This window comes from Anopheles marshallii, chromosome 3 (assembly GCF_943734725.1).
Source record: "Anopheles marshallii chromosome 3, idAnoMarsDA_429_01, whole genome shotgun sequence".
Classification (NCBI taxonomy): Eukaryota; Metazoa; Arthropoda; class Insecta; order Diptera; family Culicidae; genus Anopheles; species Anopheles marshallii.
In genome coordinates, this window is record NC_071327.1 from 58,700,917 (window position 1) to 58,720,713 (window position 19,797).

The 19,797-nt window shown below is 44.3% G+C and overlaps 4 protein-coding genes across 4 annotated transcripts in view; 1 reads left to right on the forward strand and 3 right to left on the reverse strand.

Annotated features, from left to right (window-relative positions):
- The window catches only part of LOC128714453 (homeotic protein female sterile-like), a 98,404-nt gene that overhangs the window by 43,023 nt on the left and 35,584 nt on the right, over nucleotides 1-19,797 (reverse strand). The window lies entirely within an intron of this gene.
- Nucleotides 12,589-13,144, forward strand: LOC128714454 (salivary glue protein Sgs-3-like). Its single transcript, XM_053809329.1, has 2 exons — nucleotides 12,589-12,685; nucleotides 12,747-13,144. Exons 1-2 carry the CDS (start codon nucleotides 12,589-12,591, stop codon nucleotides 13,142-13,144), a joined length of 495 nt encoding a protein of 164 aa, XP_053665304.1.
- Nucleotides 13,696-14,112, reverse strand: LOC128714457 (chymotrypsin-elastase inhibitor ixodidin-like). The gene is made up of 2 exons (XM_053809331.1): nucleotides 14,028-14,112; nucleotides 13,696-13,910 (listed from the first exon to the last, which is right to left on the reverse strand). The coding sequence occupies exons 1-2, from the start codon at nucleotides 14,110-14,112 to the stop codon at nucleotides 13,696-13,698; spliced, it is 300 nt and encodes a 99-aa protein (XP_053665306.1).
- LOC128714456 (venom peptide SjAPI-2-like) lies at nucleotides 14,604-15,004 on the reverse strand. Its single transcript, XM_053809330.1, has 2 exons — nucleotides 14,908-15,004; nucleotides 14,604-14,809 (listed from the first exon to the last, which is right to left on the reverse strand). The coding sequence occupies exons 1-2, from the start codon at nucleotides 15,002-15,004 to the stop codon at nucleotides 14,604-14,606; spliced, it is 303 nt and encodes a 100-aa protein (XP_053665305.1).

Genomic DNA, 19,797 nt, shown 5'->3' on the forward strand with positions numbered 1-19,797 from the left:
AAGTAACATTTCATCGGCTTCTTTCACTGCACAGCGGTAGAAGGTCAACTGGTGCATGTCGAGTCGTACTTAAAAAGGGAATGTGGGTAAATGTGTACATTCTCTCTGGGAATAGTACGATGTTGTAGGATTTTTTTTTAAACAGCAGGAATCAAATGCTTTGTGAGTGGCATTTCTTACCTAAAAAGCTTCAAGGCGTTGCATACATTATTATTTTTTTATTTTAAGAGGTAGTTAACAGATTAAAGGTTCGTCTGGTCCATAGTGAACGATTTCGCCTTATTCAAGGACCCAAAGGTACACACCGTGCACAGAATGCGACGGAACTAGCACTTTCTTCGGTACCGGGTTGAAATTGATTTGTGTGCGAATGAGGAACGAGAACACTGAAAGCAGAAAAGTTCACCTACCGTTATGGCTTTGCACGGTGTGTTCATGTCGTTTCTATTTGATAGACTGCAATCTGGTGAAGCGGAAATAGCATGCCGATGTTTGTCGGATGCACCACATCAACCAGCAACGATGTCTCTTGCGAATGCTGAAACGTTCGATTGATTGCGCAAGGCAGCCTAGAAAAGTAACGCAATTTCATTTCCCAATTGCCCAATGTCAACGGCAGAAAGGCGTGGCCCTTGGAACAAATTTTGCACTTTGACCGGACAATATGCAAACGCCCCTTCCACCCCCCCCCCTCCCCGCGACCCAACAGTACCACAGTTTTGCTTTTATTTAATTGATAATTAACACGATCACCATTTGCGTTCACGCAACAGCAGATTTCAAGCGTCAGTTTTATTTCGCTTTTCCAGCCCAGTTGCCTCATTAGCAGCATGCCCCGTCTAAGTACGATACGATATGGCTGTGTGATTAATGAGCCTAATATTCCATGGCAATTGATGCGTGATGGATGCTTTCAGTTGATTACATCGACACCCGTCCCACCCTCTCCGTCGCGTTTGTTGCTTCTCGCACTGCCAAATCGCCGTTTTCAGCAGGATCGAAACCCGAAGTGGGAGAATAATCGAAACGGAACCTTTCATAGCGAACAATGCCTTCCATGGCTGCTGTCGCCAGGACTGCTGGAACAATGCTGGAACAACACCCTCCTTAAACATAAGGAGCAATTCTAACCGCACCGGGTGCTTATAACGATGCCGGGTAAGGGCAATAATTCGATAATCAATTTACAACAAAAAACCGCAAGACAGCGAGCGCACCGTCGGTTGGTTGGGTTTTGGTAGGGCGAGAGGGTGAGTTTTCCATGCGGTCGATATCGCTATAATATTGGGAGCGAAATAGGCAATCAAAGCCAGACGGAACGGTGAGGGTGGACGAGATTAGACGAACGAAGGCGGGCAGACGGTGGAAGACGCCGAAAGCCCCGACCCATTTGTCTGTCCGCATGGAAGGTTTTTGTGCCCGGGGAGCAAAAACCACAGCCAGTGGTTGGGTAGATAAGGGAGAAGTTCGCAGCGACTTACGGGAAGCCTATCAGGAACCAGTGGCAGTTGAACTTCACCATCCAAGCGAAGTATTTAATTTTTCAGCACCACTCCTGACGCTGGCTACGGTCAAGTTATCGAACCGTGCAAATGTATCCTTCAATTTGCTTTCCTTTTAGCCTTTTCTTAGTTTCGATACTCTAACCGGCTAATTTTTGTCGGAGAGGAAAATGGCAAAAGGGACGTCTTTGGATAATATTTTTGCAAACATCTTGACGGGTTTAAAATGAAACAACTTAACCCGTCGCCTCACTTTCTCGCACTCGCCAGCGTGATTTGGTAGGATTATAAATGATTCGCCTCACTTTGCTTGCGAATTCGCTTTGGAGGTGTTGTTGTGGTAGACACCCAAAGGGTTTTCATAACGACATTACAGGCTTAACCACCATTCGAAAGTCGGCACATAATCTGAAGTTTGAAATATGGTAATTTCTCAGCAAATATTGATGATTTTCGTCTCTGTTTCCCTTTAAATTGTCTCTCTCTCTCTTTCTCTATCTCTCTCTCTCTCTTTCTCTATCTCTCTCTCTCTCTCTCTTCTATTCTATTCACAATTTCATCATAAAAATCGTAATGATCCACACACCGCACCATTCAGGGTCATTCTGCCGATAATGCTTCCAATCTTTCCCACCCCGGGTGGGGTGGTTTTGTTTTATGTGCACGGTTAGTGTGCTTTAAAATATCCCATTCACTGACACGGGCGCACCGACGGGGCAAAACAAGAAACACAATCAAACGGAACAGCATCAGCGTGTCCGTGACCAAAGGAATGCTGTTCCTTATGGTTTCTTTCTAAGGTTGCTGTCGCATATTTATAGCAAAAAATAAAAAAAACAAAACAACAGCATAAAACCCGACGGAAATAAACATTTGTTTCGCCTCCCTTTCGTTTGATATAAATTCTTGCAAACGTATGCCCCATTTTGCCATGATCCACAACCATGAGCCACTTGTGTGTGCAGGGGTTGCGCTATTATTTTTCTCAGTGGTCAAGGAAAGACAAGGAATGCAAACACACACACAAATATAAATATGTACAGAAAGAGAGAGAGAGGAAACATGTGCAAAGGAAAAAAAGAACTCGATTGAAAAATAGAATGATCATAAAATGAACTTATGGATTGCAATGTAGCCGCAGGTTACATGTACGAGCTTTATCCTTGCAACAAGAGCCTCTTAGCGATGATGTAAGGATCCCGCCTTCGCTCAATATTGCCTCAATAGTCTCCTCCACACTACCACACTCCCACACACCGGCCCATCCGCACACAAAGCTTATTTTGTTCGTGGGGTTTATTCGATGGCCAGTGAATTTATGCTTTCGGAACCTCGGAGCCCAGCGTACAATCGGGGTTTTGTGGCTCGAGATTTATCGAACATTCGCGCACAGCTTCGCATAAATCGGCTATTTGTTTAGTTTCGTTTTACCCAAAAGAAAAACAAAGTTTCCGTACGGTCCACAACAACTCAAAAACAGAGCAACCGATCGAATGGGTGCGGTTGATGAGGCATACATTTTAACAATCACTGTGTGCTCTTTGGTTATTGTTTGCTGTTGAAAGCAAACGGAAACAGAAATTTTGCCCTATTCCATTTGTGGCTGCATTGGTATGGTTGGGTGGCAATGAGCTCAGCGGGATGGAGCCACCTATGCTCGGGAAAAAGGATATCCTGCCATAATTTATCAAAAACGATAAAAGATATTAAAGCGGGCACGAACAGCAGTGCGACAGGGAGATGGCTACATGGACTATTTTTTTTTTTTTTTTCGCTCCACCAAGAAGGACAGGGTTTATAAACAACTTTCACTGCTAATATCGTTACATTCAAAGCTCATCCATCTTGGCGCTGTATAATGGAAAGTAAAAGCTATTTTTCTTCCACCAAAAACACCGCACACGGGACGGCATTTCCAAATAGAATGAGCTTCCCCGATGGCTTTAAGCCTTATTTATGAACCAACGTGCGGGAATGAAGCGTATTCGTGGTTGATCGTAGTTTAAGCTTAATATAACAAGACAAAAACCGATTAATCATGCTGATGTATGTGAAGAGGATAATAAAATAACCGCATTAGACAACGAGGGAGTGCAACAAAAAAGTAATACAACATACACCCTTGCAAGAGAAGTCCACCACTATGTGGAATATTTTTTACACCCAGTCTGTAAAATGCATTCCATCACATGAAGGCAACAGCGAAACGTAGCTCATTTACAAATAAATTTGTAAAATCATTAAGCGAGACTGACGAATGCGCATAAAAATAATGATGCTCCATTTATCCTATGCATGTACTTTGTTTGGAGTGTTCTTCTTTACCACGTCCGATTCTGAGCACTGAAACATCAAAGCGTTTTTTCCTCTTTTGTGTTCATTAATAGCCCTATCTATTACCTTTCAGCAGTGAGAATAATGGGAAAAAAATCAACAAGACCTTGTTGTGAAACAAGGTGTAAAAATTCGTGGAAAACAAATTTATATAAAATTTTCCTAGAAATTGGTAACCGAAATGAAATTGTGCGTATTGTAAGTAGTGAAATTGTACGTGTACGTGTATATTTTTAAAGCACTTATCGAAAAACAGAGACGCTACGCCTTATCGGATTGAAGGGAAACGGTGTTCATTTTACCAAACATTACTTAACAACGGTTAATCGTGCAAAATACTTTGACCTTGAGAGCCTCGAGGAAGATTACCTTCCAGCTGTATCTGAGCTGCATCTTAGCTGTATCTGATATGTAACTCCTCCTTGAGCTTGATCCCGTGAATCTCTCAGCATAAAACTCAGAAAAAGGGTGAATCTCAACGGAACTCTTCTTCGTTCAGGAAAAAACCCACAATTCGTAAGATGTTTTTCCATGCTTTTCAAACATAAAAGCCGTATTTTTTTTTTATTATTATGGCGCCTGAGGCTGCCAGAAAAAGGGGAAGATCGCATTAAATTTACTGGCAAATTTTTAACTGTGCCAAGAGCGCATAAAAGAATGGGAAACCCCTTCGACCAAAGCCCCTAATGCCAGGGACGAGGGTTAATCAAACCCAGCAGGGCGAACGATAAAAAAGGATTATGCTCGTTGCTGCGACCCTAAAACTACCCCGGACCACCCGCCCCGGAGCATGATGATGTGGAGTGATAATATGAAACGATGCTTTGATGCTGATGATTATGATCGATCGTAGAGGGATGCAGGCGAATGACACATCAAAACAAAACAACGATTCGAAAGGATGTGGAAATGAGCATGAAAAACATGGGTGGAGCATGGTGGTGTCTCCGTTAGCGCGAGCTTACCCTTCATCGAGAGCCGCTTGTAGCCGGGTGGGAGAAAGGCGGCCGGTGGCGTGATCGGTGGCACTATGTCCCAACCGGGCGAGATGACCTCCCCGACGCCACCCAGTATGCCGGTCGCCGCGGACGGCCCCGTTGGGGTGGATGCGGTCGACGAAACGCCGGCAGTGCCCGGTGTGCCAGCACTGCCCGGTGTGGATGCGCCACTCCCGCCCCCGCCACCGAGGGCATGGTTGCAGCCGCTGTTATTGTTGCTGCCACCGTTGTTGTTATTGTTGTTGTTGTGGTTATTATGTAACTCCAGATTTTGCTTCTCGATGCGCCGCCGCCGCCGAATGCTCGGGGCAAACGTTTTCATCGTGGCCAGAAAACCAACGCCACTCATGATGCTGGTTTTCGTGTGTTCCTTTTCTTTTTTTTTGGTGCGGGAACACCGTAAGTTGGGCTCGAAATTAGTGGGTGGTTTTTCGTCTCCTTATCACGTGTGGTTGCAAATAGTCGCTCATTGAAATTCACGATTTACACCCGCAACGACGGACAGGAAGGAATGTTTCCATACAAACTGGTGGAATTTTATGTCTCCTCTCCAAGAAGCTTCTACGCGAGTCTGCTTTTCCACAATGTCTGATTTTGGTAGGATATTTTATGAGAATTTTTAACTCACTTTTGGATTAACAGTTCATACACAAACTTTGGTTTTTTTTACAGTTATGAATGTATATTCAACAGAACCAAGTTTTGGTGTAAATTTCTATACTCGTCCGTGTTCCATGCTACACAATAAAATGCTTGCTGCTGCTAGGCCTTCCCCACTATGACTAGTGTCACTATTAAACAAGGTACACCATATCCCTGCACTGTTAGATTTCTGTAACCACCACCAACTCTCCCACACACACACACACACTAATGCAAAGCGCGCGCACATACACGTTACATCCCGTGGCCTTGTGCCATGGCCTTCACCACCGAGTGCGGGTCGGGTGTTGAATTTCTGCAACCGGAAAACCGGGAGTCCGGCCAAGGATTTCTGATCCGTTCCTTAGCTATTAGCAGCCAGCCTGAATGCGGTTGGCAGACGCGCGCACAATGAAACATTTCACCCAGGAAATGGACTATCTTCCCTTTTGTCGTGGGAACCGCTTTCCAACGCTGGGTTACCAACCTGGCCAACATTTAGCACGTTAACAATCGACATCAAAAATATAGTTTATAGCTTTGCTATACATTTTTCGCACTGCTTCACTAAGGATGATGTGTATCGGTGATTGGTTTGACATGTCAGTTTTGCACTACATTCGTTACAACAATGGAGGTTCATTGGTTAATAAAGCTTTCGGTTTTACGCATCCTGTGCAAGTTGTTCCGTTGTCCTCTAGTGTGGGATTCGAACGAGGAAAAAGACGATCACGACCGTGTGGGGGGTTGTAATCACAGTCAACCGTCGTGTCGACACTGCGCGTGAAGGCAAAGCCGGACAAGTTTCCCGATCACGTGTCACGTTTTGTTGTAATAGTTGGGTTAATTAACCATCCCTGATTTACGTCGCTCGTGCCGAACGTGTCGTTGGAGCTTACGTGGGATTTATATGTGTCTGGAATGTTGCATAGCACATATTTTCCACTGAACGTCGTACAGAACTGTAGGACACACATTGAAACTATTATTATCGAATAAGTTCTTTGTCTTCTATTCAGAGCGAAAACTCCATCCCGAGTTTGAGTTGAAACCAGCGAACTTTTTTTTTTTTACAACTAACACACTATTTCGACCAATTCTGTCACATTCTTTCAACGGCTGGACGCACTAAACGCGTCCGACAGACATATCAACCTTTTTTTTCTCCTCCACAAACACTTCGCCCTTGGGATCTTTGGGCGAACTTTACCGTACGATCGGGGCCAGGAAAAACGGTTGCAAACTAACAGGGGAGCGTTGTTGAACGCAAACAGGCGACAGCACGCTTGTGGTTTGGCGTACATAAGACTGTATATATCTCGGTATAATGGTAATGCAAATGCGTGTCTGTGTGTGTATGGTTGTGTCTGTGTGCGCGTGTGTATGCGTACACGAAACGCACTGAACGGAAAAACCGAGACCGAACTGAACGGGATCCGGAAAGTGACTGACTTTGAATTGAATCTCTTCCAACTGGGGCCCACAGACTGGGAGCAACACAGCGCGTAATATCCTTACCACTCACCGCATAGCACCACCTTATTGCCCCCACCCGCCCCTTTGTGGTGTGTGTACGTGTATGCTCTCGTTCTCGTTTTTCTTGGTTCGATCGTCAACGCCAGCGAGTAGCATACATCTCGCTCCTTCACAGCCGCTCACGCGTTTAACCGTGTGGCCGGGTTCATCGTAAAATCGGCATTCCGACAACGTTCGTTGGCATTGGCTACGTATGCGGCGTCGCAATCTTGATGATTTTCGTCATCAATTCGCCCTTTCCCCCCCTTCCTCCCATTTTCCATTTCCCGTTGCAAACCACCGAATCAGTCTCGCTTCCCCCAAACAGTTCCATCTTTGTGTTTTGAGCGCGTGGTTTAGTGTTCTTGGCTGAGAGAGTATGAGAGTGTTTGAGCTTGTTCGAGCAAAAAGAGATTCAATTCAGCAGAACGAAAGCGGTGTGAGAATTAGCAAAAAGGGGAAAATAGGATCATTATTTGTGAGAAGAAGGAGCAAATTCTCGACATCGGAGAGTTGATTTGTGTAGTACATTTTCGCTAGTAGCGCTCGATTGCCGGACTGACTGACTGACGAAGAGCGAATGGTAATAAAAAACGGAATCGTGAAGGGTGTTGTTTTGGCCGGGACGTCATCATCACAGCAACAGCTCGTAACCGGGCAGGCCGGCTAACGACAAGCAGAATCGATGGTACAACCTATACGCGTACACTCGCGCGCACACACAACATCAACATCTAGCACCTACACATGGGCAAACATTAATAACAACTTTCACTCGCTACGCAAACATCTGCACTTTCTAATGATTCATGGATTTAAATGAAGGAGAGCGAGAGTTTCCAGAACTCAACAAGCGGAATAAGAGTGGAAATCTTTAAGCGCAAGGTGGTTCAATTTGAGCTACTGTACAAACAATGAAGAAACAATGAGCTGGCAGGCGGTAAATACGTTTCGAGGATCGATCGAATTTAGTATAAACAAGTCTCATAAAGGGCTATTTCCCTACACAATTGTGTTGGAAAGAGGTATAATGTTACATTTATTATATTTACATTTCATTATTTCACGAAGTAGTACATCAATCTGTATGAAAATGAAAAATTATAAACAATAATGGTTGGATGGAGACGCCCAGTCTTTTGTTAATAATTAGTCGAGATTCGTTGTTCGCGATTGGGTATTTTCTGTTCATGATTCAAATAAAGAATATTTCGTTAAAATATTTAATAGTTGATAGTCTAAAGTTTAATATAATTAATGCATAAGCCAGTAAACTGTGAAAATTATACAACATTTCCCACATTTCCTTTTATTCATTCAAGGTCGGCCGGTGTTTGGCAAATTAATGCAAAACTGCCCTTAACTGACATCAGTAGATTAACTACAATTCAAAAGTAATATAATGTTATTGAATAGCGTCCAAAACAAATATCTACTAAAAGAAGTTTGAAGCGAAGGTTTCCTTATCTTTAAAAGCGGTCAACCGTAAATTTAATTCAAGGTTTTTCCACCACAAAAGTGTTTTCAGCCCACGTTACGTAATCGCTGCTGATGGTAATGTGGCACAAAATACGGCCTAGTCACCAACACACGCATACACTAGCATCGGTAGTTAGTTGTGATCGTCGTACAAATCAGCAAAGTTTAGTTTCATGTACCATTAAGCAGGATTAAACCAGCATCAAGTTTTTCTTGGAAGCAAATTTCATATTTAGCCCATAGTAGTAGTCTAGTAACTTATTCATATGATAGTTGCCTTATTGCTTCTCCCCGCTGGGACTAATGCTTGATCGGAAGCTGGTTGGCACGAGTTTACCACCATCTATCGCTGGTAAACGCTGCCTCTCCGGGAATGTTGGCAGCTATGCTAAAACGCCCACCCGTTCTTACTGTGAGCGTGTGTTTATGGCAGATGAATCACACGAACCGCAACAGACGAACGAGACCGCTTCTGACCACCTGACGGCAAACAAGCAACACGATGGCACGCTTTTCGTCGCAAGGTTAAAAACGGTATTACGAGCGTTGTTAGGCAGGAGCAATGGTGTTATGTCGACGCTGGCTGACGGAATGCCTGTTTGAATGCACGTGTGTGTTTGTGTGCGATTAATAGGCCGTAACGGGAGTGTTTGTTTACCATTCAAAGGTTTCAGCAAGAGCACATCGGAGAGCAGAAGAACGACGTGCACGAGGTTACAAAAGTGTACACTCACGTGACCAATGCTCTCTCTCTCTCTCTCTCTCGCTCTATTCCAGCTCAGCTGTAGCTGTGTTTTATTTTGAAATTTATACAACTGTTGATATGAAATATGTTAAATTGCATAGCAAGAAATACATAATAAGAAAAATGGCGTATGAAGAACGTTTCATGGACATGGATGGATATACACTGAAAGACGAAAGCCTCAAAGTACACAAAAGAAATTAAAAGATTGCAAAAAAACAGACACACCTCAAAGGATATGAGCAAGAAAAACGTGACTTTTGCTGCGTTTCCCTATCTACACCTAGCGTACGGTCGTATATTTATACCGGATGTGTGTTGTGGGTAAAGTACTACATACATTCACTCGGAGAAAGATAATCGATCGATCGAGGCAGAATAAACATTAAATATCGAACAATTTAAGGCCGCCAAAGAATGTTTCTGAAGTATATAAACTCAAGGTAACGTAAACTGTGTATTATAAAGCTACAGTCTGTTTGGTCACGAACACATGTAAGTTATATTTAAATTTAGTTGGGTATATTAAACACCGAAATAATCAATTTTTGGGAACCATTCCTTTTTTGGCACGTACTATAACGTGTGTTGCTGACTGCTCCGGATAAGGACATTCAACCGCACACAAGTTCAATGAAAGTTTTCCCAGACATTCGCCAACCACAACTGCGCCTGCTCAGTGAGTAGCGAAATAAACAGAGAGCACCAAAAGCGGGGAAAATTCATCTGCTTCGGTAGGAGAAATAAGAGAATTGCCCACAAATTGACACTACTCTCGGAAAATTCGAATGTTACGAACCATTTCCCCTAGCAGGAATTTCCCCATTTTCTTATGAGAGCGCGTGAGAATTGAGCTACTGTTTTTGCCAAATTTGCCGCATCACCCTGTAGTTTGACAGGATGGAATGTTGTTTGAGTGCTCAAAAATAGTGGCCCTAAAAATAGAACTCCCCCCAGTAACACACACCGCCAAGAGGTGAGTGCCAAGAGTAGCTCACCTAGCAACGAGTTCAATGTCGGGGATAAGGGATGCAAATGTGCGTACAACCGCTGGTTAATGTCACGCGTCACGGTCGGCAGTGCTGATGATACACAGTCTGATGTTCAATGCTAAAAATACCGGCTGGATCTGTAGTTGCACTGCGGAGCATAGGATAAGGCTGTTTGTTTTCCTGCAATGCTTCACCTGTCCTTGCTATAGAGTAACCTTCGGATGATTCAATCCACCACCTGTCATATCCTTGATTACATTGCTCCCCGTTCTTTGCCTAACCCGGCGCGATTCAACCAGTAACGGAAGATGTTGTTCCCATCGTACTGCTCTCACTGCATTGACGATCGATTCCATTCACACGAACCACCAAGCAGTTGAACCGTGCGTCTATTTCTGTTTACAAACAAACATTCCCCCTTTGGGGAGATATAAAACGGGTTGTCGTGTCAAGTTCAGCATATTTTTGGCAACGAGTTTAGCCGTGTTTGGAAAAGGATCGTTTTGGGAAGAGGAAGACTCTCTCCCGTCTCTACTACCATCGGATTGTTTAGCCGCATTCCCTGCCTTCGTCGCAACTTCCATCGATCCTCAGCAAACGGAAACGTGCCCTGTTTTACTTTAGCGTTGTTTGCTCACTTTTCATTCGAATGCAAAATTTCCCATCAATCAATCGCAAAAAGTCAAGATTCGTTACTGTTTACACGTTCGTTAGTGGATAAGCGCGGCCGTTTGCTGGAATGTTCCCTTCGCCACACCGCTGCGGGCTGATGTAATCATTGTCAAAACATTCCACTTTCCCTTGGCCGGATCGCGGTGCGTCGACCGGATGTTCGTGTTCGAGAGTCTTGTTTTTATTGCTGCCCGTTGCTACCGCTAGTCAATAATTCTGCGTGGACTCACCGAAATATGCTTGCCGAAAGAGGAGAGCTAGCCATGAACAGCGAAGCAGTTATACCATCAACGGTCGTGCAAAACTAAAAATCCATACAAACACGATACGCGCTCGGCGGGCGACAGCCCATTTGCCCTTCATCTTCGGAGCGTGCGTGTGTTGTATCGATTTCTTTTCTTCTTAGGCTAAAGAAAAACTACGTTCCATCACATACCTGTAACGAGAGTGAGAAAAAGGAGATATATTAGCAAGGGAAAGAACCATTTACAATATTATCGGTCAATAAATGTATCGAATATACTGCAACTACTTCCATTTTCCAATTAAAACTTGATGGGGTGCGAATTTCTCAAGGATATCCCGTATTGGAAGAGTTCCACGTACGTCACGTCTTCATTTGCCAATGCAAATGACTGTCCGATGTTGCAAAATTCTACAGAAATTCGATGTATTTCGAGTGCAAATTTACACAGGTGCAGCTCCGTTTCGTGCCATCGCGTACGTCTGGACGAGAGACGTACGTCTGTCAGCGTCTTCTATTGAGCTGATACACATCGCAGTGCATCGTGGTAAAATAGGGTTTGAGCGAGCAATGAAATCGGCTATCCTGCTGTTACTGTTTGTGACATTTTTTGTAGCCGGAAGCCTCTGTCAAAACGAGGACGAGGAAGGTAATTGAGCCACTAAAACATGACGTTGGAATGATTTTTTTTTTAAACAGTTGTTCTTTTTTCTCGCGATTTTCGATGACTACACAGATCCCGACTTGTTCTGCAGCAACCCGAACGAGGAACCGCTCGAGTGTGGTCCAGCCTGCGGTGACCGAACGTGTGCCAATCAGCGGCGGAACAATGTGCGATGCTCGAAACAATGCGTCCCTGGGTGCTACTGCTTGGGAGGATACGTGCGAAACTCACGCAATTTGTGTGTACCAACGTTTATGTGCTTTACCGCGGGCTAAGGTAGTCGAAATGAGATTTCGATAACCGGTTATCATGGTTATTATCTTTCGTATATATTTGATAGTTACAATAATTGATATGAAATAAGAAATGGCAATAGAATTGTCTGACTTTAAGTTTATTAAACATAGACCGGCTTATTTAGACCAGGCTGAACATCAGGTCGATGCGTTGATAGTTTATTTCCGCGCATGCTAAACGTTTAAAGCAACAATAACGACAATAATGATACCACTATCATGTTTGTAGATAAATTAAAGAAACATCCATATATCAATCAACGAACTACCGAAAATGTTCACAAATTTTAGCCTCGAGAGTTCAATTTGTAACCCAGGGAAACATGTTGCAGATTGTTTACCCAACTGGTACTGTTACCAGACACAACACCGTGCGTTCTGTAATGGTGCGCAACTGGAGTTTTGCAAATGTCTACATGAATTCAGATGGTCACCAAATTGGGTACCTCCTTGCCCTCCGTTCACTCTATTCGCCACCGCCAACGAGCGAAGAAGTGTTCAAAGTATGGCGCGATATGTGCTTGGTTTGTTGTTTTTAGTGGGCAGCGTACAGCTACTAGTTGCGTTGCCAGCTGAAAAACCCGACTCAGAAGGTGCAAACGGTAAGAACCCAAATTAACATCGATTATGTTTTGCATTGAAATTTACCCGTCCGTACGCTAGCAACTGTACCATCCACTGCTGGGGCTGGTACACAGCAGCCGGCAACTACTGGAGCTACACCGGAACCAACCGCTGCAAAGGCTACTCCAGAATCGACGGATTCTACAACCTCTGTCCCTACCACTCAACCACCGACCACCACCGAACCACCGACTCCTGAAACCACTACGGAGGAGCCGGAAGAAACTCGACCTCCGCCACCAGTATGTGAGGATCCGCGCGAGATTTACGACGAGTGTGGTACGGCTTGTGGCGATCGGACCTGTGACAATCAGCGACGGTCGAACGTACAGTGCTCCAAGCAGTGCGTTGAGGGATGCTTCTGTCGCAATGGTTACGTGCGGGACAAAAACCGCAAGTGCATCCCGGCGTACCGTTGCGGTAAGGGTTGGTGGTGAACGAATATTGCACCACGGGCGACACACAAGCGCAAATAAATGATTAGTCTAACTTTTCAGATCATTCGAAAGGTGTGAGATAGATTCCATTGGCGTTAGACAACACTATGCTGACAAGCGGACGATAATGGTTGATAATGTGAAATACTGTGGCATTGCGGAATGGAACGAAAACAACCAAATTGACCTGTGAAGGACTTATTGGCAAACAGAAAGTTGTGAAATTTTAACAAAAGTCAAGCAGAGAAATAAATTCAGATAATCGCTAAAAAAAACCAAATGTTGTTGCATTCTTTTCAGTTCCGAAATTAAGGCTTTTTTATTCAATAAACAAATCCTGAAATTTCCATTTTTGACTTCCACCTTTTGAACATGAGTAAAAAAATTGTGTGATAAATTTGGGAATCAAAATGACGATCTCAGAGAGTACACTAGCGAGAGTACACAGAGAGATCGTAATGTACACTAGCAGTCAATTTTTATTCTAATTTCGGTATGCTTTTATTGGTGTAACATAATAAACAACACATCAGACCCTTTGCACGCTAACACTAGCCCGATGCGGAGCACATGTAGGACGGAATGCACTTCCTTGACTTGTTGCGCACGTAACCCCCTTTGCAGAAGCACCCTTCCATGCAGGATCGCATGCAAGCCACGTCATTCTTACGCTGGTTGGCACAGGTACGATCACCACAAATAGGACCACAATCGTCGTAAACTTCATTCGGATCGGAACATACGATCGGTTCCGGCTCGGGGTCATCTACAAATATTGGGGGGAAACAAAAAATCCCCCTCAGAATCAGAATCACAACCGAAAACCCCCTCCTGCCCCCCCCCCCCCCCCCCCCCCCCCCCCACTTCTCAGTAGCTTCTGTACCGTTTGTAGCGGGCTGGCCCAAGATCACCGCCAGCATGGACGCCAACGAAAGGATGACCGCAAGGAGCGTCGTTTCGAACCTCATCCTGTGTACCGATAATTTGCCCTTCAGCTGATGTCAAACGACTAGACAGAACTCTACTGGGTGTAGAATCTTACCACGGTTTAGGCGAACAGGGGGCGACATATTCCACCGGCAAAAGGTTCACCAAGCTGGAAACGGCTGTGTAAATAACACTTTTGTTCATGTTGTATTTTCATGCCCAACTATCGGGCTGGGAGCGGTGTGTAGCACCCGCAACATGACAACCGCGCCACCCGGAGCGGTCGGCACTGTTTGGTGCACAGGCAGGACCAGGATCACACTGGCTGGGGAAGCTTCCTGTTCCAATACCCACACGGAAATACGCGACAATATCGGTACTTTCTAGACTTTTAACCGTCGGAGATTATCAACGGACAACGTATACCAGTGACACACGGTGCTACAAATTGAACAACCATTTTATTGCGATGTAACATTCATTCCCAACTGCCCGGTGCCAACTTCCACAACCCCCATCCCCCTCAAAACGTCTATCCGAAGGTAGCACAAGCGTACGAAGGTATGCAGCTACCGCTGCGACTGCGAACGTAGCCTCTGTTGCAGAAGCAACCCTCCTGGCACTGGCGACCGCACTGGACATCGTTTCTGCGCACATTCAGACAGGTCAAATCACCACAACCGTTACCACATGCGTCATAGCTTTCGTTCAACCTGCTGCACTCCATTTCCGGATCGACTGCCAATACGACGTGCAATACGGGGGTGAAAGGGAAAAAACTTTAATATGCGTTTTGTGTGCAATAGTTAGTAAGCATATATGGTGTGTACACCTACCCCATTCGTCGTCAACGGGTAGCGCCGGACATCCTAGGACGAACACGGATATAACCACCACGAACGGTAGCAGCCGTCCGACAGTAAAGCAAGCCATCTGATCTCTCTCGACAGAAACGCGGTACTGGTTCCGGTGCGAATGCGTCAAGGCGAGCAGTGCCGGCAAAAATAATCACGACATGAGTAGGTTTTCTGACGAATTTCTTTCCCTCCCAAAAGACACTTGCGTCAATAATGGGCGCTGAATGAAGAAGGTAACATTTGAAAGTGAAACTGACGTTATGTTGGTTCAATTTCATCAACGATGCGGTGGAATGATTAACCATCGCTCGGATTTTGTGATGAAATTTGACGCATTGGAATATGTCCACAGAGCTTGTTGCGTAGCAAAGATACGATTCATTTTCCAGCCAGAGCGAAACCGTCATAAGCTGTTTTCCATTTGGTCGCGCACTGCTAAAACAAAACAACCAACGCCCCGCGCGTTATCACAGCGAGCGTTCACCGTACTTTGTGTCTGGTTTTTAGCACATTTTTATTTCCCTTGTGTGTTTGCTCAGCTGTAACCGTGTATATGGCGCAACAACAGCAACAAAAAAAGAATAAAAAAAACCTTCCCCACTGGGTGGCGATGTGAACCTGCTAGAAACGAACTCCACCTCCGAAACACGCGTGCGACACGAGTTGCAGCTTATCCGCCCGATCGAACGGATCTTTTTAGTCACCCGCAATAATTGTGCCAATTACACGTTCTATTACCAAGCATGAAGGCAATGTGGGTCGGTCTGCTGGTGGTTGTCTTGGGCCTGCTCGCAGTACAGGGTGCCGAAGGTAAGCATATTTCCGGGGGGGCCTGACTGGAGATTGAATATATTGCAGTGATGTTTCCGTCTTGTTTTTTTTTGGTTTGGCTTTTAGTATGCCGGTTCGGTGAACGCTGGCGATGTGGCAGCATCGAGTGTGAGAAGAACTGTGGTACCATCAAGAGCGATACGGTTTGTACGGCAACGTGCACCAATGGATGCTACTGTGACGCCGGATTCGTGCGTACCGCGTTCGGTAGCTGTGCGCCACGGTTCGTTTGCCGGTATAAAGGATCGGCGGCCCGTTTGTAAACCACCGAACGGTTACCGTTGGTGTGATGGAATAAATGCAAACTCCAACTAAAGGCTGCATGCATTCTTCATTTTACCTCCTCCGTGAGCTAAACAAGTGATTATGATCCAGTAAAACAAAAAAATGCCCGAACTTTTTGTATAAAAGAGAAAATCGTCAAACGAAGTAATGGAAATGGTATGCATAGTTGCAATCATTTCACCAAGATTCCCATAGGGCAGCTGATAGTGGAAGCGAGAAACAGTTTTGCGCTCAATATCTCACACAAAAAAAAACCCCTGGAGCGGGGTGATGTCGAAGCAAAAATTCAATATCGTCGCGCACTTAGCGATGCGATATGGCTGGATGTGAATATAAAGTAACTCATTAGTATGTCCTTTCACCAGCTGTCAGACAACGACATCCTGCTGGCGCGGTACAGTGGCAGCACTGCCTAATGAGTGCCATTCCCAGTCATAATGCTACCGACGACTGGGAAATGGCTGGGTTGAAGGAACGTTTCGACGCATTTGTTTCGTTCGTTTAGTGAATTTTAATTCTCTGTTTACGTTTGTTTAATTGAATCTTTTTAATCGAAAGGAGTTTAATTTTAGAGTGCAGTAAATATGTCTCCATTGTATAAACTTTTTTTAGTAGAATAGAACATTCTTCGAGAAGGATGTTTTGTATGTGTTCTACACGTTTGCCAGTTTGACAGCACGACTGTTTGTGGAATTGATTTATTTTGACAAGTTCAACCAACCGTAACAATTTGCAATCAGTAAGCTGAAATCAATAGCAAAACCCAGTCATGCGAATGAAAGGCTCGACCATGAATCGAACCCAATCAATCTACGCTCTGTGCGGAATAAACTAGGCAAAACATAGGCTGTTCCACAGCAGCCTTCCGAAAACACGAACACTTGGATTGTTGCAGCCACCCCCCAAAACCCAAGGTGTGGAGACAAACAAACAATTTATCGTGTGAACCTTTCGGGACAAACCACTACCGTACGCTCGCCGCCTGTCCGCACCGGAAAGCCACATCATTTCCGGCTGCGTTCATGCTTTGCGGGGTGGGAGAAATTGAAACTATTAAGGGTGTTGTTGGGGTGGGTCATGTGGGTAAGAAAAAAAAAAGATTGATGATTGCAGGTATCGGTGGGGCCAAGACTTCATCGAATGGAGCCACCTTTTCCAATCGAATTGCAGCACCACAACACAACAAACGCGACCGTATAAGGCAACACGCCAATGACGCAGCCCAAAATACCTTTTCACCTCGTACTGCCCTAGGACAAATCGGAACGACGCTGTCGACACCTCCACGGCTGAGGTTTGGTTTGATTAATTATACGTTGTTTGATTTATACCGCTTCTTCTTGCGTACTGTGAACGTATCGTCGGGATTCTGAAGAGCGGTTTGAAATTAGAATAAAATTCTACAACCACGCAATCAATTGTGCGGATGATGTGCGATTTAAATAAATTATGGAAGTTTGATTAGGAATGTCTGAAACCCATAATTGGATTTAAGTGTTGGTATTTTAAAACACTAGAATTACCAACCGGTTATGGCCTTTTTTATTGGAATTTACTTTGCAAACAATTTTAAAGAACTATATTAACAGTTGTGACATGTTTTGAGGTTTTTCCTATGGAAGAGATATGTTAAAGTCATGTTACATTTAGCTATACCATGCAAGTTTTATGTAATCGTTTCTTTTTGGGTTAAAACATCTTTAAATGCACTAATTTAACACAAATTTTACTGGAAGTTCATGAGACATGAGAAGTTCATGGCCGTTCGTGATCAGAAGAAAAGTCGCTCTGGCTTTATTTCTTTAAACACAAGTATTTCGAACTACTTTCGTTTCATCCAATTGAAATGCGGTTAAACATTTTGTATTCTTCACAATGATAGTACGATGGTTACCATTTTTCTTATTTAAATAAAAATATTCTTCAGTGTAAGTTTTTATCTCCAAAATACAAAATACAGCGTTCAAAACATTGTCATGTTTCTTTTCTCTTTTCGTCTTTTACAATGTTCTACGTACGATCGCAGGAAATTTATCGGAAATCAAGGGAAAAATATCGTTTTTATTCTAGCTCTGCTCCAACGGTACGGCCTCTAGGGTGTCCACCAATAATCAGGCTACCGTTAAAGCTTCTCCAACTGCTTCTGACGTAGGTTAAACAATTAATTTTTACAGCCGTTACAGAAAGCGTAAGAATAATCAATTAAGTTACATTCTTGTGTTGTATTTCAAGCTATCCAGCCAAGAAACATCTCTGGGATTGACAGCAGGGACGGGAACTTCAAGAATCAGAGTGTGTTACGAACTCGGAAGAAAGTTTTACCAAAAGAAAGCAGATTATTGAAACAAGTTCAAAGCTGCTTTAGAAATGCGGATGGAGATCTGGTCAGTTACCAGCCAGAGGTCCTCTTGCGATGGACTCAATATTTAGACGAATTACTAAATGATCAGTTCAACGAGCAACTACAGGTTCCACTAGCAGTTGATATCATGTTACTGACACCTAGCATTGAAGAAACGCCCCCGCCCATCCGTCGGCTCAAAATAATAAGGCACCAGGCACCGATGGAATAGTAACCGAACTGATCAAAAATGGAGGTGCAGCACTAGAAAACGAATTTCACCAACGAAATTATTACAGAGGTATGGGATAGTCAATCGATGATCGATCTTATACTACAAGATCGTCTTGTTCCAATCGTAGAAAAGGTAGTTGGAAACTATCAGAAGGGATTCCGAAACGGAAAATCAACCACTGATCAGATCTTCACTATGCAGTAGATTTTGGAGAAGATAGCGGAGCAGCAAGCATACTCCTTTCATCTCTTCATCGATTTCAAGGCCGCATAAGACAGATAGAAGATCCTATTTTCTATATTCACATCCTGGTATACGCTGATGACATAGACATCATTGTTTTGCGGCTCTCCTACGTAGCGGATGCTTAGCAAAGGATTGAACGGGCGCCAGAAAACCCCGGGTTGGAGATTAACGAGACAAAAACAAAGTTGCGAACCAAGAAGAAAGCGCGCCAGACAAAATGACCAGGTCCAATAGTTCTAGTGTTAACATTTTTTGGTATCGTTTTGAACCTTGTTACCTAGGCTTTAATACCAGCATAATGCAACGGTGACGTAATGCTTCTGTTTGACTCTTTTAAAGCGCTAAACTGCCATCCCCCGAAGAAACGTGTACTACGAAACGGTGCTTTATACCTTCCACGAACCGACACCGCATTAAATACACGCGCCTTATCACGTTTGCTTGCTTTTCCAGTGTTTACCGGTTGATTAAACGTTAACACCCGAAGAACACAGCAGACGCAAGCGTACATATGCTTGTGTGTCTGTGCGAGCTCTTATCGATAATCGGAAACTAATTGGGTCGTATATCGCGCAAAGTCCGACAGTAAACATTGCGAATTCCACTGCAGCAAACACACCGAAGAAAAAGGCGGAAGAAACGGTAAATCGCTCCGCCGAACGCGCGGCACAAAGAATGGTAAGAAACATAAGGCAGTTTTTGGCTCACCTTTGAAACAAGCACAACCCATGATGTAGCCCATCATTGGAGTGGATGGTGATTGGTTTACTAAAGGTACGATCGAACCTCCAGCAGCAGCCGCCCGACGATGCCGTTGCACGCGATGACGATCGTACGCGCGATGACGAACCAATCGCTAAATGGTTTAAGCACTTCCGTTGCCTTTTGCCCGTGGTTGCTAGCACAGGGGGTGATGATTTTTTCCGACGGG